This window comes from Sinocyclocheilus grahami, unplaced genomic scaffold (assembly GCF_001515645.1).
Source record: "Sinocyclocheilus grahami isolate Dianchi unplaced genomic scaffold, SAMN03320097.WGS_v1.1 scaffold21.1, whole genome shotgun sequence".
Lineage (NCBI taxonomy): Eukaryota > Metazoa > Chordata > Actinopteri > Cypriniformes > Cyprinidae > Sinocyclocheilus > Sinocyclocheilus grahami.
The window spans coordinates 2,167,985-2,194,134 of NW_015505200.1; the positions used below are offsets into that span (position 1 = coordinate 2,167,985).

Below are 26,150 nucleotides of genomic sequence, written 5' to 3' on the forward strand. Positions count from 1 at the left end.
CACCTGTTGCAGCCAAACAAAATCATCCAAAGTGTAAGTAGATACTGACTTCTTACTGACCCGTCACGCATTGCCAGCCAGATGACAGCCATTAGTGTGACAGGGTCATTTAAGTGTAAAGTGTTTTGAAATATCAATCCTAATTATGCTGGCAGTGGCAGTATTATTTGCAGTAGGTGTTCTGTTTTTTTATTTAATTTGCGTTTAATGTAAAATGAATATCTTAGAAATGTAGATCAGGACTTGGCACAGAGACTTGACGTGTTTGACAGGAATCTTAACCTTTTGTTGAACTGGATGTAGCTTTGTTTGTATCATGCTGCAACACTAGACTTCTCACGCTTTGCCAACCTGGAATTGATACTCCATGCCACAGTGCTTCGTTTGAAAATGGACGATGAGGGCAATCACTTTTGCATGATGGTCTACTGGAACAATGAAAACAATCGTACAAAAATATTGGTCCTGGCTCTCCAGATCTGCATGGGCTTCTGCATCCCTCTCATAGTAATGATCTTCTGCTATGCCAACATCATCCGCACCTTGCTCAAGACGAGGAACTTTGTGAAGCACAAGGCCCTGCGGGTCATCCTGATGGTTGTGGCCGTGTTTGTTGTCTCTCAGCTTCCGTACAACGGCATGTTGGTCTTCGAAGCCACTCAGGCAGCCAATATGACCATCACAAACTGCGAAGAGGTCAAGCGCTTTGACATCGCCGCCCAAGTTATGAAGAGTCTTGCTTACATGCACAGCTGCCTAAATCCGTTCCTTTATGTCTTCGTTGGAGTGCGTTTCCGAAAAGATGTGATTCGAATTTTCCATAGCCTTGGCTGTCTTCCAACCCTCAAGAGCCCCAAGATGCCACGGCCCTCTATTATGTCAGACACAGAGACCACCAATGCACTCTCATTGTGATCAGTGTCAGAACACTGTCAGTGAAGTTCGCTTAGCAAAAGCTTCTGTTTTGCTGCAGGTGCTTAGCATCTGAGTTTCAAAGCAGAAGTCTGAGGTTCCATAAGAGCATGCTTGAAAACATGCTGTCTGGCAGAGGGTGAAGTAACCTGCTCACCACAATGAGATGAATGCAGCCTTGAATATTGCATAACAAGAGTTCTCTTTGTTTGACTGGGCCATTAATATGAATGTCAAATCCACAAACAGTGCTGTGGCAGGGAAAGTGCAAGGTTACTGTTTTGTCCATTTAACTGTAACATTATTTTCCATCTCTTGTTCAGCATTAATATCTAAATGTTGTATAGCAACATGATTTGTCGTGTACGAGCACTGAATTTCTTCTAAAAGTATTTTTTTCCCCAAAAATTATTAATGTTTATAAATGTTATTATATTATGATGTTTTTGTCTTTTTGTTGCTGTAAAAGTATAACTGTGAATGTTTTTATTCATGGTTTAAAGCCAGTTGTGTACATTAAGGGTATTTGTGTCTATGTTTTGTTTTTACATCACACCAAAAAATAATGTGTATTTGCTGCTCCTTTTGTAAAACTTCAAACAGTATATTAAATACAAAAAATCAATAAAACCTGAATTTAGGCGTAATGGTTTTTATACTGTACAAACCGTATTTTCTATTGCCCTACACTAAACCTACCCCTAACAGGAAACTTTCTGCATTTTTAGATTTTCAAAAAAACTCATTCTGAATTATTTATAAGCCTTTTGAATTACGGGGATACTGAAAATGTCCTCATAAATCACCTTCTCGTTGTAATACCTATGTCATAGCCATGTTATTATACAAATTTGTGTCCTCATAAACCACATAAACATGCACACACACACACACACACACACACATATGCTTAAACACATTTTCTCCATCATGCATTGATATCATTAGATACAGATACATTTTCTACCCCTAAATGGTGGCTTAAGGGTATCTAATAGACTCCCTTTATGGCTAAATAAGTTAGTAAATAAGAGCTTTTGAGGGTACTTTTCCAGTGGCAATTATCATTTAACACTTTCTCACCATGTCTTATTTCTATTAATATACAGGTGAGAATAACTAACAACTTTTAAATGTGATACCAGTCATTCAAATCTGGCAGACGGCCACAAATGCGTACTGTGGCAAGGACCGTTGGGACTATGACGTACATTATCTGTCTGGTTTACTCACTGTGGGTGTTGTGGGGAGACACATATAGGCTACACTCACTTGAAAACAGACGTGCTTGCACACACCATACACAAGAATGACAAAAATCAACACACAACACCCTCAAAAAGTACCTTGAATTCAAAGTGATGCACAACGTCTACCTTTGTACATAATAACTCTACCTTATCTACTGATTAAAAACTGCTGAATAAAATGTAGTCATAGCTTTGGCTTTTTATTTTGGTTGATTTATTTATTTTTAATAGTAAATAGGCTACTAAATGTTAAAGGCATTGCAGTTCCTTTGCTGCTGACTATATTTGTGCAGTGCAGACAGGGACAGATAACCACAAAGCACAAACACAACTTAAATCTGTCTGCCTGCTGTGCTCACGACAGGAAGTGGCAGACAAGCCAATGTATGTTCTTTCCACTGTGTGCAGGTACATGTGACTGACGCTGGCTTTTCAGTCACTGATAATCTGAGGTTAAATATTACATTAAAAAAAAATACATAAACCATAATAAAAAGGATAAACACTACATGCACGGTGTGACGTATCAAATCTACAAGCTTAATTCAATATGTTGGTCAGATGTTTGTCTTTAAAACCCTTTTGTGTCTATTAGACTCCCCCTAGTGATGAACATGCACATTTTTTCCAAGCAGGAAACATGTTTAAAATGTTAAACATATTTAAAAACATGCGTTTTCATCTTTTTCGGTGTTTAGGATTATCCTAGCACACAGATTATAAAACTAGAATACACGTGGACTAAAAGGCAGTGAAGGGTTGCCATGGTTTCAGCATTCCATTATTTGTGTTGGAGGAGGAAGTCGCGTGCGCTTTCACTTTTGACATAGGCTATATGATTACATTTTGACGAGATATAATGAAGTTCACTCATCAAATTTCTGCGACCTCCGGGAACTTGGACGACAAAGAAAGAGGAACACTTGGAAGAACATTCCACATGTTCTTATCCGGTCGAAAGGATCAATGATTGTTCTATGGAAAGCACGAGGGATAAAAACAGCAGGAAGTCGCATAATAATGGAGTGGCTTGCAGCGCACCTACTAAATACCCGTCTACTGCACCTACTGTAAGTGGCAGTGATATAAATGTGAAATGCACGTAAGGAAGAAAACAATCACAATGTAATATGTAAATAGAAGACAACCGAAAACCAATCACATGTCAGTATGCAAATTAGCATTACATCATCGCTTACCTGCTGCAAGTGTCAGTGGGAGACTTTGAGGTCAATCCAGATTTGAAATGGGGTCTTCATAGAGTATTACGAAAAGAAATATGAGTCTATAAATATAAGTCTGTCTGTACTTGTCATGTGAATTTGGCTTATGTACGTAATCATTTTAGTGTAACTGGCGGGTCCAGAGCAGGTTTCGGACAGATCTCACTCCACCACCGCTTGAAGGTGAGTGCATGTCTACGGCACACTTTTCATAGTTTCGTTCCAGACTTGCAGGGATGTTTTATCTTGACAACTTGTTTCATCCCAGGTGCCTCTTGGTCAGCAGAGTGTGATAAGGTAAGGGGTTTATTCCTATGAATAGGATCCTTTATATGGGACCCAAAAGAAACAGAACCTTTATATTATCATAGTCCAGTAGTAGCATGTCATCAATTGGGGTTTTGGGGTAAATATCTTGTTTTAAACTTTGAACCTTCACTACTTTGTCTTTGCCAACAAAAGGTTTCAAATAGTAATAAATAAATTTTTTTATCTCTGCTAGTGAAATGTTTTTAATAGACATATTACATATAACTAGTGTGTCCACAGAGGTAACTTTAGATGACATATCATTTGTCTATTGACACTCTTGTTTGAATATTCTGTTCACAGGACGTCTACATTACTCAGTTAGTACAGCGACTGGAAAGTCTGTACATGTCTGTGGCAGTGAACACACAACAGGTATCAATGTTTCTTCTGCATATGAAGTTACTTTAGCTGCGACTGTAACTGAGTATTATTTAGTTTATATATATATATAAATATGAATGTACAGTAACTCCAAGGTGTAATAAATGTATTTAGACACTTAAAATGTCTGAATGTTATTGCATTAGATAATAAAGCATCAAACCAAGTGGCATTTCTTTGAAAAAAATTAATACAAATATATAAATAAAATAAAAATAATAAAAGGTAGAGTTCATTTCAATGTTTGATATTTTGTGACATTCAGTACCAATTATATATTTGTAAGTAATATGTGTGCATATAGATAAGTCTTTGTATATTTCAATAAAGATTGCAATGCATTTTATTTCGCAGGTATCTTTGGTAGGCAGCATTTCTAATGCCTGTATGGCACAGGAACCACCCACCTGTTGCAGCCAAACAAAATCATCCAAAGTGTAAGTAGATACTGACTTCTTACTGACCCGTCACGCATTGCCAGCCAGATGACAGCCATTAGTGTGACAGGGTCATTTAAGTGTAAAGTGTTTTGAAATATCAATCCTAATTATGCTGGCAGTGGCAGTATTATTTGCAGTAGGTGTTCTATTATGTTTTTTTTATTTAATTTGCGTTTAATGTAAAATGAATATCTTAGAAATGTAGATCAGGACTTGGCACAGAGACTTGACGTGTTTGCCAGGAATCTTAACCTTTTGTTGAACTGGATGTAGCTTTGTTTGTATCATGCTGCAACACTAGACTTCTCACGCTTTGCCAACCTGGAATTGATACTCCATGCCACAGTGCTTGGACATCTATTGAAGAAGTTACATGGCATCTAGAGAAATATTTCTCCTGTAATTGCTGTTTCTGTACTAATTATTTTCTTCAGCTCAAAGCAACATCATAAAACCCAGTTAAGGATGCTGTCACACAGATGGCAGAGGCTTGGTCTTCAGCCTCCAATCCTCTGGGACACACAAGAACACATTTCTCAACATAAACCTGAGGTAGAAACCAGAATAGAACTGGAAATCCACCCCATACAGGTCAGACGCATTGTTTCTCCAAGGGGCGAACGACCAGATGAGATCAAGGCAATCAGTAATTCCCTTTGTAGCAGATCCAATAATGAACCATCCGAATCAGTCGAATCTGAAAACAGTGACCTCTCTGACCAAGAGAAAGACAATAAACCTATATTAAAATGGGAAACTGCTGTAGAATTGGACCTGAGGCCAGACTCATTTGATAGAGATCTAGAACTTGCAGAAGGAAAAGGAGAGCAAGTGTATCCTGAGGTTCTTCCATTTCCACTCAAAGAGCTCAACTTTAGTCAGTTGCTATCCATAGCAGATGATCTGGATAGCCAGCACAACCTGTGTTTAACTGACCCTTGTCTCCCAGCTATGGCTGCACGCATGATAAAGCTGGAGAAACTTCAAACTGCGACTATACAGAAAGAACAAGGAAAAGCAGCCAGATCTCGTCCAGCAACTGCTTTGGTTCGAAGCGCCAGTCGTCTGAGACGTGTGGAAAGCCCTTGTTCTCAGGTAGAACACTTCAGGACTAAAGGAAATAATTCAGGTTTAGAAGATGTTACAAAACGCAACCTCTCTACAAGCACTCATTCAAAGTCTATGCAATGTAATCGCCCCTCGCCAAATTCTGGGAAGATGTGGATTGGATTTCAGCAGCCACCAGCTTTACCCAAGAAGCCACACTCTGGTGTGGTCAAATTAAAGAAGACTGAAGCCCTTGTTCAAGATCTTGTTGTTAATTCGAGCATGTCACTAAAATGCAATAGTCCAAATAGTTCCAAGAGATGCAAACCCACAAAGAAAGCCATGCCAAAGCATCAGAAGACTTCCTCTGAAAAGTCTAGTGTTCCTGCTAAAGCTCTTTGCAAGAAAACAATTATTTTTTAAGCTTGAAGATTGACAGTGTGTTATTACCTGTGTGCATGTTACTGTATTTATTGTTTCAAATTCAATACAAGTTGAGCTCCATGAACAACATTTGTGGTATGCCGTCAGTTACCACAGAAAAATAACTTCAGTTTTGGGGAAAAACATCTTACACAGTAACCCAAAACATTTCTTCAGTAGCTCTTGGTTTTATTTGTGGGCTTTTGGGTGCTTTTTATTGATAGTCAAGTGATAAGGGACATGCACTAACCACATGCAGCAAAACTAACTGTAATACAGTGTTATTAATTTATCAAAAGACTTCTACGTAAAAATGAAACAAAACCAGACAATAAGTAATTTTAAAATTCACCATTTATTAATATTCTTGTGAAATATTGGCTGTATAATCGGACAAAAAAAATGAACATATTGTTATGCTGTGCACAGATGTCGGTAATTTCCCCCTTGAATGGATAAGAAGATGAGCACTTGAAAGGCACTTCAATAATAGAGTAGGACAGCAGCTGGCCATCAGGATCTCTCTCACACTTGGGAGTCACATGTGGCCATGAAAGTAGGGAAAATTTTAACACTTACCCTGAAAATAGAATTGAAAATGGTTAGTTGTGGTTAAAGGAATGGTTCCTTTTGTGGACGACATGCAAACATGTATTTCTTAAAAAGGAATAGCATTACCTTTGGGTTGATAAATCTGGAATGTTTAATACCAGATTGTAACAATTTTTATGTACATTGAGTCAATTTATTTTAGGAACTTGCATTGTATATATGCATTATATATGGTGTATGAATTATAAGAATTAATTGCTTATAAATTGCAAATTTAGGAGGTATTTATTGGGTTTAGGCAAAAATTGGCTTGTAGATACGAATAAAGAAGCAATTACCGCTTGTAACAAGCAGATTCATAGATCAGAGCAGGAAAACCCCTGTATCAAAAGACAACATGGTCACAAACACAAGAACAGTCACAAAAAAGGCATCTAAATTGCCTACGCATAATGAAAAACACCAGAGGATTTGTACAGTAGTGCATTGGAAGCCATACATATTACATTTTCTCATGCATATTGAAAAGCACTCAATAGATTGTACAAAAACTATGACACATAAGTGTGACAACTCTGAAAAAGGTGAGGTATGTCTATCAGAGGCAGTACACTGAAGGTGCTTAGTCCATTGCAACTACTTGGATTTACTCTTACCCTTAATGTCAACCGTAACCGGTTCCTTCCATTTTTGAGAAAGCGATAGTCAGTCTTTTCATTCATACTGACTGTTTTGTCTCTGTGAGAAACACCACAACAGAAGCTCTGTTCCAAAATCTAGTGAAGCTGCCTCCCTACATTGCATAATAAGGCAGCACCTCAAAAGTGAATGTTTTGGAATGCTCTACATAGGTTCTCGATTGCGATACTATATCAAACATAATAAATGCACGTCATTCAAAATCTGAGTAAAATTGTTTTCCATTTGACACTTTTTTTATAATGCTTTTTAGTATTGCACAATGTATACTACCATTCAAAATATGGGGTCAGGAGGGTTTATTATTTATTTATTTTTGGAAGAAATGGATACATTCATTCAGAAAGGTTGCATTAAATGGATGAAAAAGTGACAGCAAAGACATTTATGGTACAAAAGACAACAAATAAATGCTGTTCTTTTGAACATTCATCAAAGAATCCTAAAAAAGGTATATTTTCCATAAAAGTACTAAGCAGCACAATTATTTTTAACACTGAATATAATAAGAAATGCTTATTGATCACTGAATCAGCATATTAGAATGATTTCTGAAGGATCATGTGACAGCAAAAACTGGAGTAATGGCTACTGAAAATTCAGCTTTGTCATCACAGGAATTGTTCATTGTAATAATATAACTTTAAATATATTATATTACATAATATTATTTTTAAACAAATAAAAATTAACGACCCCAAACATTTGAACAGTAATATAATATAAATCTATGATGCCTCACTAGGCTTTGGTACAGAGCAAAAGGGTGACAAAAGGTTTCAATGCATGTCCATTTCTCCAAATTACATTTTGTAAACATGCAGGAGAAGCCTTAAGGGCATTATGATGACACTTTATTTTGGGCTTGAAAAGAACGCAAAATATTGTTCCCGTTTGTTTTGGAAGGATTCGCTTACCTTCAGTGTACCGATAGAGGTGTACAACAACCTGCCTTTACAGAGGCCTTCCCTGCAGACCAGGTCAAGCAGGACCCAAGACCTCAGATTCTGCAGAAACACACCTAGGGCAAGGGGCATGCCGTGGGCCTGCACGCCAGGTTGAGTTCTCACTCTCACACCTAAGGGAGGGTGGATATAGACAGCATTTATGCTGATCTTAAATAAGTCACACTCTAAACCAGGGATCCTCAAATCTGGCCCACGACATCCACTTTCCTGCAGAGTTTAGCTCTAACCCTAATCAAACACACCTGAGCATGCTAATCAATGTCTTCAGGATCATTAGAAAATCACAGGTAGGTGGGTTTGATCAGGGTTCGAGCTAAACTCTGCAGCGCATTGGACCTCCAGGGCAAGATTTGAGGAACCCTGCTCTAAACAGTCCTTGGTGGTTAAGTAATATTTGGTTTACATAAAATTGTAGAATTTTACATAAAATATAAAGTCTGTGCCCCTAGCACACAAATGGATATTTTTACACTCTGAACATTGAGCATAATATCAAATATATTTGACATTATTATTAGCAAAAAGCTGTGTATAAAGCATGCAATCTTAACAATATAGATTATCTTGAAATATTTTCTCTTTACAGCTTACAGGGTGTCTTGTAGGTCATCTAATATAGGGTGACCATATTTCAGTTTTCCAAAAAGAGGACAGTGGGGGCCGGAGCAGACGGGGGGATGTGATGTGTGATTGGTGGTTGGGTTTGTGGGTGGTTTGAGGGGGGTTATATAATTTCCAAACTCAAAATATGTCATTTCCATACCTAAAATACATATTTTACAGTCACTGTTATGCAGATTGATCATAAAGCTAAAAGGCTTCTTGCCAGTGGCAATCCTTCACAAAACTTAACATCTACCACAGTTTATCATGGGTAGAATGCAAAATGTTTCAATGTTACAAGCATTTCAGTCAAATGTAATTTATGCATTATTTCAAACCTTTAACCCACAGGGGAAATCAATATGGCAACAGTAGCCCAATTCCATGGGGAAAAAACGTGGACTTGGCAACCCTGCATCCATCAGATTTAACTGATCATGGGTCGAGACAGTAAGGAGAGATGACTGACAGATCCTGAAGGATTTGCTGCTCAGCAGATTGACAGATATCTGATCTTAAAAGATGTGCTTCCTTTACACAGAGTGCGCATGATCGCCAAAATCGAAAGTGAAAGTAAACAGCGAACGCTCATTCATAAGAGATTTAAATACTCTGCATACTGATAGTGGCTCCCTGATGCGCGAAAATTACATGATGCAATATTATAATGTTTGCGTGAGCAGGCAGTAATGGTAAGAAATTCAGCAGGGGGGGATTAAGAAAACAGTCCCGCGCAGGGCTTTAATACAAAAATGCACACGATGAATGGCGACTGTAGAAAGTAAAAGCCGAATCCCGGACATATTGGTTGATTTAGAAATCCCAGCCGGACGCATTTTTTTAGGTCCAAAAAGAGGACATATGGTCACCCTATCTAATAATAACAATAATAATAAAATAAAGTAAATCTTGATTGTGTCCTGCTCTGAAATGTACTACAAATAAAACAGCATGGCAATAAAATATGCAAACGTCTTTTGTTGTCCGAGTCATATCTGCAGATACAAAACCATCATAAATCTCTGAGATATGCTGCCGATCATATCCTCTCCTGGATAAAAGGATGCTGTAATGCCTGGTTGATGGTGATCCGCTTGGCAGGATCCAGGATCAGAATCTGGTCCAACAGATCTTTGAGCTGAACAACCTTCTTTCGCTGGTCCTCTGGTAGCGCCTGGCGACCCACCATGTCCATCGACAGGTCCTTAGTTGGGTTAATAGTACTCATGACAGTGACCTTTTCCTGCAGAGAAAGAGACATAGGTGTAGAGAGGAAGAATAAGAAAAAGGTCAAAGGTCGAATAAAAAATGGCTTTAAGTAGTCTGAAATAATCTATACAGATATTTTTCATAGTTATAAAAGTAGGGCTGCATGATTAATTGGAAAAAAAGAAAAAGAAAATCACAAAATGGCTTGGCAGAGTTGCAAAATCAGTGGTTTTCACTTGGGGTACAGTACAACTGTCCTCCCTTAGATGTAAGAGTGAGAGCGCAACCTGGCGTCTACAGTTGTACTTTATTTTACAGTACAGTTGTACTGTAAAATACAATTTTTATTTGTATTATTTTTCTTAAATACAGTATTTTTTATTTTACAGTGAAATTGCAATAGTGATATTTATCTTTATATTAATATTTTTATTTCATAATAACACTATTATTTAGTAAAAAAGTAATAACATTTTTATTCAGTAATAGCATTATTATTATTATTATATAATGAAGCCAAAAGACAAATTTCAAATTGTGGGCAGCTAATTAGCTAACTAATAAACATATAATCATGCTGATATATTACAACTTTTGGCCAAACTGTGCAGTCCTATAAATAAGCACAGCAAACCTGGAAAAACTCCACAGACAGTATTAAAAACATGGATGTAGTGTCTATGACGTCACTCATAGGTTTCCGAAGAGCATTTTTGAAGCTCAAAGTGGGCGGAGGTGGCCGTCGCCATCTTGGCAGCGCGTCACTCCTAGATAATCGAAAATGGACAAAGAGGTGGGAGCACAGTTGTCATGAAGGGCAAACTTAGCTATATAGACCAAAATAATTTTTAAACATGTTTTTTTCTGCTGTAAAGTTGGGCATTTTAACATGGGGAGTCTATGGGATTGACTCTCTTTTGCAGCCAGCCTCTAGTGGTCAGTTGACGAATTACAGTTTAAGTCACTTCCGTGTTGGCTTCACGAGAGATAGCGGGAGGATGCCGCTTGAAAAACTCAGATTTTTTATTATTATTTTAAATCAGTAATATTACAAATAGATAATTTTTTCCCCCAAATCATGCAGCCCTTACACTTACCCTCTCAGTGACCTTGTCGATCTCTGTATACAAAAAGTTCGAGTTTTGGTCAAAGTGCTGGTCCTTGAACAGACCCTTCCTGATCATCTGTGAATATCAAAAAAATATTTTGTCTATTTTTTTTGTCTATTTTGTTCTAATTTGTAATATCTGATGAATTCTTACTTTATTAGGCAATTTTCCTTTCAGGTCCATGGCAAGTTTTAGCATGTGGTTATTTGTCTTTCCGGGGAAAAGGATTTTTCCTGTGTATAGTTCATAGAGAGTGCAGCCAACAGACCACATATCGATTCCGTAATCATATGACTTTCCGATGACTACAAAAAAAGAGGAAGAAAAACTCTTTAAGCTTAAAAACAAGCATTGCCCAAGTTCAGATGCATTTATTAAAACTCTTTATTTTCAGGTAACTAAGATGGTTTAATTTGATTTGTTATGTTTTTGCTTACTGATCTCAGGTGCCCTGTAGAAGCGGCTGACCAGATATGGTGTTATGTCATTGTCAGCCACATGTGACGCTGAGCCAAAGTCGCACAACTTGAGGATGGTCTTGGATTCGTTCACCTACAGCATATCAAATATGTTCATATTTTAAGAGAGAGATGGAAGTCAGTGTCCAATATTTATGGTACAAGAATTGTGACTCACTAGAATGTTGTCGGGTTTGATGTCAGCATGCAGGATGTTGCAGCGTTTGAGGAGTTTGAGGGCCAGGAAAAGCTGCTGGCTGTACGAACGCACAGCCTTGATGTGTAGCCCAACATCCTTACCATACTTCCTCAACACCTCCCGCAGGTTCATGCTACAGCCAGAAAACAAGAAAGTTGCTTTAAGAGAAGAACTCAAGCTGCTTTGATGCATGTGAATTTGTTGACTGTAATGTACCTGAGTGGTTCGAACACCAGACACAGATGCTGCTTGTGATAAAAGTGTCTAAAGAGCCGTAAACAGTGGAACTTATCATCTGCATCTGCGTCATTCAGTTTCTTCAGAAACTCCAGCTCTTTGAGGCCTGTCTTTTGCCTGTGGGACAAAACATGTGGCTGTCTGTCACGTTAAGACCACATCTACACCTACTCTAAATCTCAGTTCCTGTCCAAATAATTCCCTATGACACAATTTATTGAGAACATTAAAACTGTGGACTTAGCCAACTCCACACATTGTGGTTTGATAAGAAATCCAACTGTACCAGACAGAAGTGTTTAAAGGCTAAGCATTCAGCTTTTAATGGAAGTGTCTTACATCATCTCATTGTTGCGGATTATTTTCACCGCCACTTCCTGATTGGCTCGGGCTAAGTCTCTGGCTCGGATCACATTACTGAAGACACCCTGTCCAGTATAGCCGTACACCCCGTACCGTTTGTCCAACACCTCGCCAATGTTCACACCTGAATACATTAAAAGAACAATCATGTTTTTGATGTCCTCTTTAACATGAGACCCTAGATATTTTTCAATCTTATAAACAAGTTTTGGATTCTATAGATTGAAATACAGCATTTGCTTCAAGACAACAACTTACGGTAATAGCCCTCTGCATCTGTCCAGTTATCTCTGAGACTTGGGTTCTCCTTAAAGTCCTTGCCAATGCCTGTGGCCCGTAACCTGGCACTCTGCGGAGAGAGATTATATGTGGATTTGTCACTGTCAACATGACTGAATTCAGAGAGTTGATTAAAATTTTCATTCATGAACAAGTGACTGACACCGTAAGAGACCATTTCAAAGTCTGAGGGGCCTCGAGATCCAGTGAGCACCAGAGTCAGATTACATACTTGGGGGAAAAAAGCTTTCAACAAAGTTTCCAGCAGAGAAACAACAGCTTGCACAGGACTATGCAACTCTACCTGTAGAGATCCCCTTACATGGACAAATTCAATCAAATTCTGGAGCTTGCAAAGCCATTGACCTATGCAATGGAAAGCAGGAACTTGGCTACTCACGTCAAAGTAAGCAGTGAACATGTCATCTGACTCTGTGAACATATCAGGCGCTGGTGGCTTTTTCAGATTACCACCTAAAGAAAAAGAACAATGATGCAATGAAAGGAACGTAGACTTGCTGACAACGTATCAGACCTTACATTACATCAGAGTAAATGTTTCATGCCTCCAATTTCAATGACTCTTTCTTTTTGTCTTCCTAAATAACTGATATGAGAGCCATCTTAGATTTTATACTGACACCTGTTGGCATGGATGTAGCATCAAGCAAATGTTATTAGTTACTAGGTGCTGTCACAGAAATATCCTATGTGTAGGTATTTATTATAAATATTATAAACTAACAAATTGTGAAAATGTAAAATTTTTAAATAGATTATTGGGCAGCAAAAATAATTCAAAATTTTATGATCACTGCATATGAATAAGTAGGATTTTTAATCCATCCCTAGATGAGTAGTCGTGAGCACTCACTGGTCATGCGATCTCAAAATGAGCGGGGAAAACCTTTTGTACAATATATCCGTTTATCTGATGTATGTGTACATCATTTTAAATATGATTGTTAAACTTAATTTGTAAAACTTTTTAATGTGGAAAGTTCACTTTTAATTCAAAGATTTTGCAGATGACATACCATTTTTTTCTTGAGAAACAAGACTATGCTTGGCCTTCACATTATCCTCAAACGTGTCCAGGTTCTCTTGCTCGTAGGCTTTGACATCAGCAGCCACACGCTCGAGAATGTCATCAGGTGATGGCGATCTGCTTTGAGTGCTACTCTGAGGACTGCCGTGATCCGAGAGTCCTGATATGTTACTGTCCTCATTTACTGGCTTATATTTCTGTACAGGACACATTACAGATACAATTACATTACATACGCTACCGTTCAAAAGTCTGGGGGTTGGAAACATATAACAAAACAGTGGTGATGCTTAATAGGTTTTGTTGAAACTGTGAAACATTTTTATTTATAATTAATTGATTAATAGAATGTTTAAAAGTAGAGCATTTCTTGAAATAGAAATCTTTTGTAACATTATGTCTTTACTGTCACTTTTGATCATTTTAATGTATCCTTGCTGAATAAAAGTATTAATTTCTTCCTAAAAAAAATCGTGTACTTTAGTGTACGTTACATTAGTGTAAAACAAAGTATAAGCCACACAATAGATAAAAATATCCTAACCTGAATGATGGCCAAGCGCTGAAGTCTCCGCTGCTCTATCAAAGCCTCCTCGTCCTCTTCATCAACGTCATAATCCTCCAGCCTAGACACCGATTAGTATTCATGATTAAGTCCAAATATGATCAGCAACATAAAAGCATTTTCATTATAATCATTAATACTCACACGTCATCATCTGAGTCCTCCTTTTCAGGCTTCATTCCTTCAGACAGACTGCCCTTAAACATGTCCTCTCTTTCCCTGCTCCTTCTCTTCCTCCTTTCCTGTGATCCCGAACGCACCTGCAGTCTGCGCTCCATCCTGCCATGCTCCCTAGATCTACACAATATTAATGCCGTTTTAATTCTACTGAGAGATGTTATAATAAGTAAATTAGCATTCAGATGTAAATGTGATGCCCCTTGTCATTAAAATTCCATTAAAGCCCCTCGTTCAAGGACAGCAAACCAAATCCTTTTACCGCTATTTTTACAGAGGATGTGTAAAATAGATACAAATTTATAAATTATTCATTGTGCATTTACTTTTAGCTCATTGAAGCTTATTGAATAGTTGTACTGTATCCTCTAAATGAGGAATTGCACATTTTTTAAATGCTTGCACACACCAGTCACCTGTGTGCAAGAGGAGACCTGCTGGTTAGTCTCCTGGGAGAACGGGACCTTCGTCTGACAGGGGAGTGGTTTAACCTTCGTCTGGAGTTCAGAGAGGGACTCTCCTCTCTATGGCCCTCTGTGGCATCACGAGATCGCATCCTGTGAGTATAACAAAATATGAAAGTGAGTTTAAAAGAAGTTTCATTTTGGGTAACAACAAGGAACATTCATAAGAACATTATCAGTAATAATCTATCAAAAATGTAAACAAACAGAGCTAGAACCTATCATTGGAGAATCTCTGTCGTTCTTCTCTCCGTCTCCTCTCAAAAGACTGAGATGGGCCTCTCCTTGGAGGGGGTCTGTTGTGACATGAAGATTTGTCCTGTCTGGATGCCCTGTCTGTGCTCTGAACAACAGGGAAGCGTTCAGGTGAGCGGTGGCCCCTAGGCCGAACAGATAGACTGTGCTGTTCTGGACCTTGTTTTCTGCTAGGAGATTGATTCTCTTTTCCAGATGATGCTTCTTTTGAGGGTGCATTAACAGATTTTTTGTCTCTCTCTCTGTCAGATTCTGGCAAGCTTGTGTTTCTTTCTTTAGACCTTGACTTGCTCCTTCTTTCTGAGGATCTGTGGTCTTCAATTTGCACTTCAGGCCGTGTAGTTGATTTTCTGTTGCTTGGTGGCAATCCCTTGGACTTCACAGGAGATTTAGACCTCTGACCACTGTCTTTGGATCTCTCATTGCTTCGGGATCGTCTCCACTCCCTTGCTTGGATGGGACTACAAGGTTTCTCACTGATGTTAACATCTAACCCATTCTTACTTACTCTTTTTTCTGATTTATGGGCCCGAACTGCCATCTCGTCAGACATGCTTCTGTCTTCCAGCCAGGGATCAATTTTTTCATCATCTATGTAATCCTGTCGAGATCTTCCAATATGTCCCATCGCTATTACTTGCTCATCAAAATCTTCTCTCTGCTCACCATTTCGCACAGCTTGCTGGATCTCCTCATCCTCCTCTGAATCGGAGTTATAACCCTGTAATATCAGTCCCATACCTGATTGCACAGCCCCTTCCATCAGCTCATTATCAAGCTCTGCTTGAATCATGGCCTTTTGTTTCTCCAGATACTCCAGAGCAGCAAGGTCATCAAGTCTGGATCGCTTTGGAGAGATGACTGCACCTTCATAGCCAGCAGAACAGTCTTGATCATCCCGGAGTGAGTCTCTGTGTTTCCGCTTATGTTTGCGTTTGTACTTGTGCTTGTGGTCCCTGTCATCTGCTGAGGGACATTTATGTTTTCTGTGCTTGCTCCGATGTTTGTGTTTTCTTCTCTTGTGTATTTCCACCCTGGCAATGTCCATGTTATCTGCTTTTCTAGCTCCATCTTCACCAGGTACATATTCACTTTCATCCACACTGTCAGAGCTCTCCACATCATCTCTGGAAAAGAGTAAATTACAGTAAAATAATATTAATATACTTTCCAAAGAGAACTACCAAGATAGTCTGGTTTTGATAAATGACCAGAGTTACAAGGTATTCAAGTCGTATGTTCCATTGTTGTTAATTTAAAGTATATACAAAATAAAAACAAAACATACAGCTGGTTTATGTTGACCACCGAGACAGAGAAGTGCGTTAACTGATACTGACAGAAAACTACTAGTTAAAAAAGTTGTACGGAAACGTTTTCTTTTTCAATACACGTAACCTATATTTGTATATCTAAATACCAAAATGATGCAATATAAAGTCTGTAAAGGTGTTACTTACACATAATCCTTTGCTATTGTTTTGGCTAACACGTCCATGTTCGCCATCTTGATTATTCCGGCTGAGTCGATTGACAAAGAGAGTCGATTCACAATTCAGTCAGGCTATGCTACCAGTACTAACTTAAAAATAAGCAATCAAACTGTCCTCCAAATATCAATTTAAAATGTTATTACAATTTCCTTCTCGGTATACATTATTGTACAGTGCAAATTTAGAACAAATTGACTGAATCGTTGAATCAATCGTTTGGACCTCTAACAAACCACGCATGCGCACAGAAACTCAGAAGAACGAACATGAAGGCAGGGATCTTAAAAATTACGTGGCTACGAACAGTCGTCTTAAATTTATTGTTCCCTATTTTTGCCCACACACTTAGTATAAACCAGTCAAATATTGTGTTTGTTCATGAGAGCAGTGTTTAGGTTTGTCAATACAGAAAACAAATGTAGCAAATGGAACATTTTACGCTGTATGTGTGTAGGGTAATTACGCCGTGGTCCCTAAATCGCACGTTTACGTCTACAACACAAGCTAAGTAATTTAAAGATACAACGCCGTTTGATGCAGGTACGCACATCATTTAAACATACACACACACACAAACAAATATATATAGTTAAACTGTGAACGATTTAACAGTTAATTCACAAATATAGCTTGTTTTCTGAAATATTGGATGACGTTTGTGTTTAATGCAGCTGATGCTAGTAGGGCTAGTAACGTTAGGTAACTAGTAGTTTATATGTTGTTGACTGACCACATTCTACAGTCTGTACGTCTGACATTATCATTGTGCAATAACAGGCTGTACAATAAATCTACTTAATTAATTAGCTATGAATATATCCAATCCCCAATAGCCTTGTTGAAGTGCAAAACACTGAATGTTTCATACACCAGATAATTTACAAGACTGTCTAATGACTGGCTAGCTGAACTATTCTCCTTCTTCTCCACTGTTTCCAAGAATGGGTGGATTTAAAGATGCATACCAAGACGTTCAACCAGTAACCCTTCGACTTGCAGAAGAAAATGTCACTTCCAGTCTCTACTGCAGCTCAGCCGAGGGCATCGAAGCTCATGTGTCCACTTTAGTGGAAGCTTTCTTAGTTGAAGTATACCGATGTAGAGTCTGTCAGTTTACCAGCAGCCAAAAAGCCAAGATTAGCCATCATGTCTTGAAAAGACATGATCCAGTGTCCCCGTGTCCCCATCTGTCATGTCTGGAGAAAGAGGATGAAGAGTGTTTGGGTGTAGGAATGAGGGTTGATGATGAAGAGGAGGTCGACCACAACAGCTCTCCATACGACCTAGAGAGTGATCTCCATTCTGGCTCAAAAAGCAACGAGGATCAGATGGACATGGAGCGCATGTCTTTCCTCCTCCCAATGTATGGCATGTTTCAAAACATCAGCCCACGGTCATGTGACATTGGCCTGGGCTCCAACTCTGATGGCAATTTGCATGTGGCACAAACTTGTGAGGTGACTTTAAAGATTCCTCCAATGTTAAAAGGATAGTGCACCCTCACCCTCATGTTGTTTCAAATCTGCATGACTGACTTTCTTCTGTGGAACATACAATATTTTGAAGAATGTTGGTAACCAAACAGTTTTGGTTCCCATTGACATCCATTGTATTTTTTGTCCAATCAAAAACTGTTTGGTTACCAGCTTTCTTCAAAAGATATTTGAAACAACATGAGAGTGAGTAAATGATGACATAATTTTCATTTTGCGTGAACAATCTCATTTATTTAGTTTGAAATGTGAAAAAATGTAACTGTAAATGTTGGTTTTATGAAGGTAAGCACACTCTTTGAGGAGGATAGGCATGATGGGGATAGCGAGGAGGAACCTGTGTTTCAGCTGGAGGATGATAACACAGATCTGGCCGTTCCTTTGAACAGTGGAATGGTTACAGAAATCCAGGATGAAGAGATGGCCCAGTCGGCTCATCTCATGACTCTTGGGTTATGCAGAATTTCAAGCACTAAGTGTCAACCTAAGTCCGCGTCCTCAGCAAAAAGCCTGTCCCATCCAGAAGGTGAGCAGGATGCTGGAGATGCCAATATGGATGCTGAAATGCAGAAGCCATCTGAGGAGGACGGCAGATTGGCCTGCATCCTCTGTCAGACAGTTGTATCCAGTCGTAGCATGCTAGAGGTGCACCTGAAATGCCATTGTGGAGACCAAGCCTTTAGGTGCCCTCGCTGTGGTTGGGAATCAGAAGACTGGGTTGATATGGAGCAACACTGGAGAGGACATGGAAAAAGAAAAGGCTCAAAGAGGCATAAATGTAGCGTTTGCCCCAGGACATTTAGGAGAGCTGACTCTCGTGATGCACATGAAGAAAGGCATAGTCAGCGGCATCACTGTCAGTCTGAGTCTGGGGGTCTGGTGCAATGTTCTCTGTGTCTGGAATGGTGTCACTCAGACAAGGAGTGGGAGATACACCAACAATGTCATTTTCAAGGAGAATTTAAATGTTTACACTGTGATTTCAAAGGTACATATCATTTTTTTCTTATTAAACTGAATTTACTTTGTTGTAATTGGAAGTTTTGTTGTGACAAGCTGTTGGTTTAAATATACTGTACACCTTGAAAGGGTTGATACTTGTAGGTTTTGAAATCGTAGATATTGTGTTAATATATGTGTATGGTCAAATCAAAAATGTCATTGCTGAATTGACAGTCTAAATATATCCAGTTAAGACTCAGTTTGTGTTCCATAGCATAGTCACTATATAAGTTGGTTACACTTTATTTTAAGGTGTCCTTGTTACAGTGTAATTATACATTTAAGTGCTAAGTAATATTAATTAGCTAAATGTACTTACTATATGGTTAGGTTTAGGATTAAGGTTTGGCTCATAATTAATTGTTGTTATAATAGTAAGTACATGTAACGTATAACAAGCACACCTTAAAATAATAAGTTTATAGTAGTGTTGTTGTTTTTAGTGTGTTTTTAATATTTGTCTAGACCCAAAAGTTATTTTTAAAAATATTTTTTTTAAATTCAAGATTTGATAAAATTCTTGTAAAAACCGAACTGTTTAATATATTTTTTAAATATTTCATATCATTTTTTTTATTTCTTTGACTTGCTTTATTTGTTTTGAATTTTGCTTTACCTCTATTTTTTTTATTTATCTTTTATATTTCTCTTTTAGAGAAGTCATGGAAGAAGACCCTGAAGCATATTCATACACAACACAAACAGCTTGATACAAGTCAAAAGAAACAGGTTGCTCACAGTAGGTAAGTATCAGATGTTTTCATTCACGTTTAATTTAATTCAAAATGCTGTAAAGCATTGGTTCTCAACTGGGAGAGGGGGATCTCACAAGGGGGGAATATAATTTACAGAAACTGAGTGTGTCCACAGTTTAAAAATGTATTTAAATATTGTTGGAGTCAAAAAAGCCACTGCCTTAAAGAGAATATGGTGAAATGGTTGACTCTGTTACTCTGCTTAAAAGCCACTGTTGAATGACGACTTCTTTGTCTGTACGCAGAGAAAACCAGCAGCTTGACACATCCACCAAGTACCCAGAATACTTGAGAAGGATGAAGCCAGAGTCGTGGTCCCAGGTTAGGAAGAACAGGGGGAAAAACAAGGTTGTGGCTAGGGAAAAAAGCAGTGAAAGAGGAAAGGACAGAGTGGGACACCTGAAGAGTGACACATCTGTTGGACTCACTGTTTCTAGATGGAAAGAGTTTTGCTGCAGCCTCTGTGACAAGTATGAGAATGATTTCATTCCTTGTTGATTTGATTCCGTATTAGATGGAAATGATCTTAACCAAACTGCTATTGATGTGTTGCATCTTAACATGGTTGTATTTTATAGTAAGTACAGTTCAAAAGTTTGGGGTCTGTTCGATTTTAAAAATGTTTTTGAAAGAAGTCTCTTATGCTCACCAAGGCTTCGATTTAAAAAAAAACATTCTGTTTTAATGTTTTATAAAACATAATTGATTTCTGTGATGCAAAACGTAATTTCTCCACTCTTCAGTGTCAATTGTCGTTGCTGAATTTTTGACCAATGTCCTTGCTGAATAAAAGTATTAATTTCTTTAGGGAAAAAAAATCTTACTAACCCCAAACTTTTGAACTGTAGTGTATAATATTCTTATAGTGGAAATGCACTGAAGTGATTTACGTAGTATCTGTCTGGATAAATTAAACATTTCATTTATATGCCATATAACTTTCTTTTTCCTTTGAGATAACTGTTGAATGTCAGTTTTCTATAATTTATCTTTATCTCTGTACAGGAAGTTTTCTACCAAAATGACAATGCGCCGTCACATGGGCATTCATCAAGGCGATAAGCCTTTTAAATGCCCCCACTGCCATTACTGCGCTCGTCTCAAAGCCTCGCTCATACAGCACCTCCGTGTCCACACAGGTGCAACTACAACACATATCTTCTTTTAATATCAAACATAATTTTTTATGTATACGTATTTGGTACAGGGGCAATAGATCATTGTTTTGGAATTACAGTGACGCATCTTGTCCCCTGCCTTTATTAGCCCTGGTCACTAAACAGAAATTATGATCTGAGCTGAGCCAATAAATGACTTTCCCATGGTACTTTAATTAGAAATGTAGACGACTCATGGTGACATGCAGAGATTTAGAGCTTAGTGGAAGTCCTTTCAAAAGACTGGTTCTCATGGAAAAGTTGCCATGACATTGCACTGCCTGAGTGTGAGAATTCCAGTGATGTGTTTTTCTTCTTGCTTTAGGTGAGAAGCCATACAAGTGTTCGCAGTGCTCCTATGCTTCTATTGACAGAAGCTCTCTGCGCCGACACTCAAGGACACACACTCTAGAAAAGCCTTACTGCTGCCAGTACTGTCCTTACAGCAGGTACCTGCATTCTTCTGTCATAAAGTTGACAGGCTACACTTGTTTCATACTACATCTGTAACTAACAATGAGGCTCTGCATTTCACTTCAGCATCCAGAAGAAGAGCTTAGACCTCCATTCACGGCGTCATCACACTGGAGAGTCGTTCCCTTGTCACCTGTGCCAGTATTCCACACCAGACCGCCAGCTGCTGGTGCGACACAAGAGGAAACATCACAGCGCCGAACAAACTGCAGCACTGGGGTAGAGGAACAGCTCTGGTTCTGGCTCCCAAACAGCACCTTCTCAAAGAGCATGGACATCCGAATGATATTTATGATTTCTAATAAAACATTTTAGTTAAATTTTATAATGTCAAAGCATTGTTTTGTTAATTATGCACAATTCTTGTAATAATTCAGTAAATTCCATGTGCCATTGCTTTTGAAATATTATGTCAGTGGAATATAGGTGTTTAGACATGTTATTTGCTGCATTTTAGTGGGTGGTTAATTATAACTTTAAAATAGTAAGCGATTAAAGGATTGACCCATGATGCAGCAAGCCTAATACTGAAATGACAAGCAAATCCCATTGGGGAAAAACAAGGTTGTGGCTAGGGAAAAAAGCAGTGAAAGAGGAAAGGACAGAGTGGGACACCTGAAGAGTGACACATCTGTTGGACTCACTGTTTCTAGATGGAAAGAGTTTTGCTGCAGCCTCTGTGACAAGTATGGGAATGATTTCATTCCTTGTTGATTTGATTCCGTATTAGATGGAAATGATCTTAACCAAACTGCTATTGATGTGTTGCATCTTAACATGGTTGTATTTTATAGTAAGTACAGTTCAAAAGTTTGGGGTCTGTTCGATTTAAAAAATGTTTTTGAAAGAAGTCTCTTATGCTCACCAAGGCTTCGATTAAAAAAAAAAACATTCTGTTTTAATGTTTTATAAAACGTAATTGATTTCTGTGATGCAAAACGTAATTTTTATAGGTGTTTAGACATGTTATTTGCTGCATTTTAGTGGGTGGTTAATTATAACTTTAAAATAGTAAGCGATTAAAGGATTGACCCATGATGCAGCAAGCCTAATACTGAAATGACAAGCAAATCCCATTTACCAATCCAATAGAAACTGGATTATTTCACCTGTTGCTCAACGCACGAGCAGCCAAATTCATATTAACAGAGGAAGCTTTATTTAGTTATCCAACAAGAATAACAGACTAGAGGACCTCCATGGATTTAATCGATGTGTGAATGCGTCCACTTGAGAAATTCCTAATTTTGGTAGATAGTTCACAGGGAATGTGCACGAGTGGAGCTTTCAGAGCTCATTATCTGCAGGCGAAGAGAAAAGTGGAGTTTTAAAGGGGTCTCTCTCTCTCTCTCTCTCTCTCTCTCTCTCTCTCTCTCTCTCTCGCATTTGAACAGTCAATAGCAAATATTTAAATTAATAACAAAACAGTAGATGATTCAGAAGCACCAGATTATCATTGCAAAGTCAGAATTACCTCCTCTCCTAGGTTCACGAAACGGTCGTTCATAAAATGCATTGCTGTTCTGTTGTAAGTCATCTTAAAGATTCCTAAATGCATCTACTTTCGGAAGGCCACATAAAGGGCTTTTGCTTTTGCCTAGAAACACAGCGTCTCCCTGACATGCTGCTTCAACACTAACTGCAGTTACTGAAACCACGCCTTCTTTTTTTTGCTGAACATTTGGGCGGCATTATGCAAATATTTCCACATAGTGAGGTAGATATGTGGGGGCGTGTTAGAGAGAAGCTGTTTTAGGGGGGTGTGGCAGAGTCTTAACTTTGATAAAGAATATCTCTTTGGTTTTGAGACTTTAGTCTTTGCAACTTCAGGGATCTTATCTATGGACAATCAGCTTGTAACACTCCAAAGAGAAAGGAAAACTTGAAATTGCATCATATGACCCCTTTAAGTTTGTTCAGCTTGTGTAAGAAGATTTGCGAAATATAATTAATTATTAATGAATATTTAATGTGTTTATGATACGACTCAGTTATGGCAGGTGTTTATATGGAGACCTTTCCTCAGCTGAGCGTGAATGACTGTTGGGTCTTTGGGCTCGAGCGCTTCTCTGATTCGAGATTAGGACTGAATGGTCTGAAAAAAGCATAACATATCTGCGAAGGAGATACCACGATCTAGTGAAACTTGTTAGGAATTTAAGTATATAATTTCCAGATGACAGAGGACGTTTGTCTCAATCAATGATGCTTATGACATTTATGTACATTAGTGACATTTGAAATAAGTGGTCATTTAACTGATAAGAGATTTCATTATTCTATGTATGTTTTATCAGCACTACAGAGGATAAAGGAAGCAGAGCAAAACAATAACGTTCAAACCAGGTTGGATGAAGGCGAAAAACTTTTGAGAAGTATAATTAAAATGCCACAAAAGTTGCTTCTTTAGATTAGCCTGTCAATTCCCTATGTCAATAATAAATGCATTGATGCCCTATAGTATGTACAATAATCATGCAAGTAATTTATTTTCCAGTTCTCTCACTCTGAGGCAGTTCTTACATTTTTCAAGACTTCTCCTTTTGACTACACCTTGAAAACCATGTATGAACCAATCCAGCTTCTCTACCAGAGTCCTGTCACTGTAGCTGGTGTGTGTTCATGAGTTCTCCTGTTTTATTGATCCGGAACTGATTTTAAACTGTAGTTTTTAAGCTAATATATGATGCTTTTCTACAGATGTCAGAAGTGCCAATGGGTTTTGTTTGGCCAATACAGAAACTGTACTTTTTGATGTGTATTTACAAGCACAAGGAGCAGAACCATCTTTAAAGTATAGGTAAAAATCTGACAAAATAACATCCAAATAGTTACTCTTCTATATCTTCTGTTGATATATTGCTGAAGCAAATTTGACATATTTGGAATCAAAATGAATGTCTTATTTCATCACATCCAGCTCTGAGAATGAGTCCCATATGTGGACCGGAATGGAAATTCAAAATGGGGTCAAGGAAACTGCACAAACCTGGCAAGGGCTTCATGACTGCTGGTAACTCTGAGAGTAAATATATAGACTATCAACCTAAAAAAATCACAGATTACCAATAGCAACATGACCTACCGCCACCTTCAAGCCTGTGAGACAGACATCCTTGAATGACATAATGCACTTGACAATATAATTATAGCTTTAGTGTGGAAGTCCACAGAATATTAATTTTTAAAGTATAGTCTGTAAGATTTTTTTAAAATAAAATTATTTCTAAAAGATTTGTAAAGACATAAAAATGGTTACCTTAAAAGTTAAGATTAACTAATATTAATAAAAAAGCTAACCACCTCAGATTAATGTTTTTGTTATTATTATTATTATTATTATTATTTTAGCTAAGTTCTTTGGTTCATTTGCTGGCATTTACAAATCATATAAAATGTTTAGTTGACGAGTGATATCTCAAGGTCAGTTATTGTGAATGAAGTCAACCAATTATGGAAACTTTACACTATATGGCCAGAAGTATCTTGACACCCAAATAGCACATCATATTATGGTTGTTGAATTAAATATCAAAACCTTTGGCATTAATGGTTTCCACTCTTCTTGTAAGTCCTCTATAGGAATATGCTCCCAATCAGACATGTGTCAGTGAGGTCAGACAAAGATTTAGGATGATGGGGCCTGACTCGCAGTCATTTTTTTCTTTTTATTCCACAGGTGTTCAATGGGGTTCAGGTCTGGGCTTTTGTGTAGGCTTAGTAAATCATTAATTTATGAGCATTGCTTTGTGCACAAAGGGGGCATTGTCATGCTGTTGGAGAAAAAAGCCCTTTCCAAATTGTTGTCTCAAATTTGGGAGCACACTATTCTAAAGAATGTCATTGTAAGTCTGAGTATTTTTTTGTTTTTTCACCCTGGAATTAAAGGGCCGTGCCAAATAGTTTGCTCATTAATTAGAAATGGCTTGTTCACATACTTTTTGCCACTCACTAAAAACTCAAGGTCAAAATAAAACTAAATTCAGTTTTAAGAATAACTGCTGAGAGTTTTTTTTTCTTCTAAAGTGGGCCAAGTCTCTGTCGTGAAAAGGATTGAAGGCTATTGGCTGATCATTATTTAACTGGAACAGGGAGAATCATTTCAGTCCATGTTCGGGTCAGTGAGCTGTTCCCATGATGAGGGATGTTAATCAGTCTTTATTGGAACAGTCATTGTGCTCCACTTTCACATTGCATAAATTGATTTGGCTCACTGCATCCACTCAAACAATCCATATACCCTTATTTTGGGTCAAAATGTGCTTTTTTCTATCAACATCTGCCCTAATTTGCTTCTCTAAACAATAAACAGTGGAAACACTTTTGTAGTTAATGACTTCTAAAAATCGAAAACAGCTTTTCATGGTCTACATTTCCTCCTGGTGACCTCTTTACCTCTCACAGTGTTATCCAACTCACTGCCAACATTTCAAATGACACATTGATACTTATACAATATACAATTGTATATAGTATACAATATTATACATAATTTTAGCTAATAGCCACAGGGTAAAATTTACCAATACTCTGTATACAAATGTATCTTTTTATTTCTTCTTATAAAATAAAGACTAAAGCACAAACGTCCAGAAATAGCAAC

General features: G+C 37.9%; 4 protein-coding genes and 1 pseudogene across 4 annotated transcripts; 4 read left to right on the plus strand and 1 right to left on the minus strand.

Annotated features, from left to right (window-relative positions):
* Positions 1–386: 386 nt before the first annotated feature.
* On the plus strand, positions 387–1,455 carry LOC107557062 (C-C chemokine receptor type 9-like). Its single transcript, XM_016240374.1, has one exon. It carries the CDS (start codon positions 391–393, stop codon positions 913–915), a length of 525 nt encoding a protein of 174 aa, XP_016095860.1. The 5' UTR covers positions 387–390; the 3' UTR covers positions 916–1,455.
* Positions 1,456–2,936: 1,481 nt separating this feature from the next.
* LOC107557046 (uncharacterized) lies at positions 2,937–6,063 on the plus strand. Its single transcript, XM_016240353.1, has 6 exons — positions 2,937–3,232; positions 3,511–3,568; positions 3,654–3,682; positions 3,998–4,069; positions 4,433–4,515; positions 4,953–6,063. The coding sequence occupies exons 1-6, from the start codon at positions 3,140–3,142 to the stop codon at positions 5,986–5,988; spliced, it is 1,371 nt and encodes a 456-aa protein (XP_016095839.1). The 5' UTR covers positions 2,937–3,139; the 3' UTR covers positions 5,989–6,063.
* Positions 6,064–9,425: 3,362 nt separating this feature from the next.
* Positions 9,426–16,893, minus strand: LOC107557038 (serine/threonine-protein kinase PRP4 homolog). Its single transcript, XM_016240340.1, has 15 exons — positions 16,634–16,893; positions 15,137–16,300; positions 14,871–15,011; positions 14,422–14,574; positions 14,257–14,338; positions 13,702–13,909; positions 13,065–13,138; positions 12,644–12,734; positions 12,362–12,509; positions 12,002–12,139; positions 11,765–11,918; positions 11,566–11,680; positions 11,282–11,433; positions 11,117–11,203; positions 9,426–10,053 (listed from the first exon to the last, which is right to left on the minus strand). Exons 1-15 carry the CDS (start codon positions 16,678–16,680, stop codon positions 9,850–9,852), a joined length of 2,958 nt encoding a protein of 985 aa, XP_016095826.1. The 5' UTR covers positions 16,681–16,893; the 3' UTR covers positions 9,426–9,849.
* A 97-nt stretch (positions 16,894–16,990) lies between these two features.
* LOC107557070 (zinc finger protein 600) lies at positions 16,991–21,872 on the plus strand. The gene is made up of 8 exons (XM_016240387.1): positions 16,991–17,206; positions 17,607–18,123; positions 18,445–19,147; positions 19,817–19,904; positions 20,162–20,386; positions 20,922–21,055; positions 21,399–21,522; positions 21,614–21,872. Exons 2-8 carry the CDS (start codon positions 17,608–17,610, stop codon positions 21,768–21,770), a joined length of 1,947 nt encoding a protein of 648 aa, XP_016095873.1. The 5' UTR covers positions 16,991–17,206; position 17,607; the 3' UTR covers positions 21,771–21,872.
* A 1,668-nt stretch (positions 21,873–23,540) lies between these two features.
* On the plus strand, positions 23,541–24,671 carry LOC107559012 (PX domain-containing protein 1-like; annotated as a pseudogene).
* Positions 24,672–26,150: the final 1,479 nt, after the last annotated feature.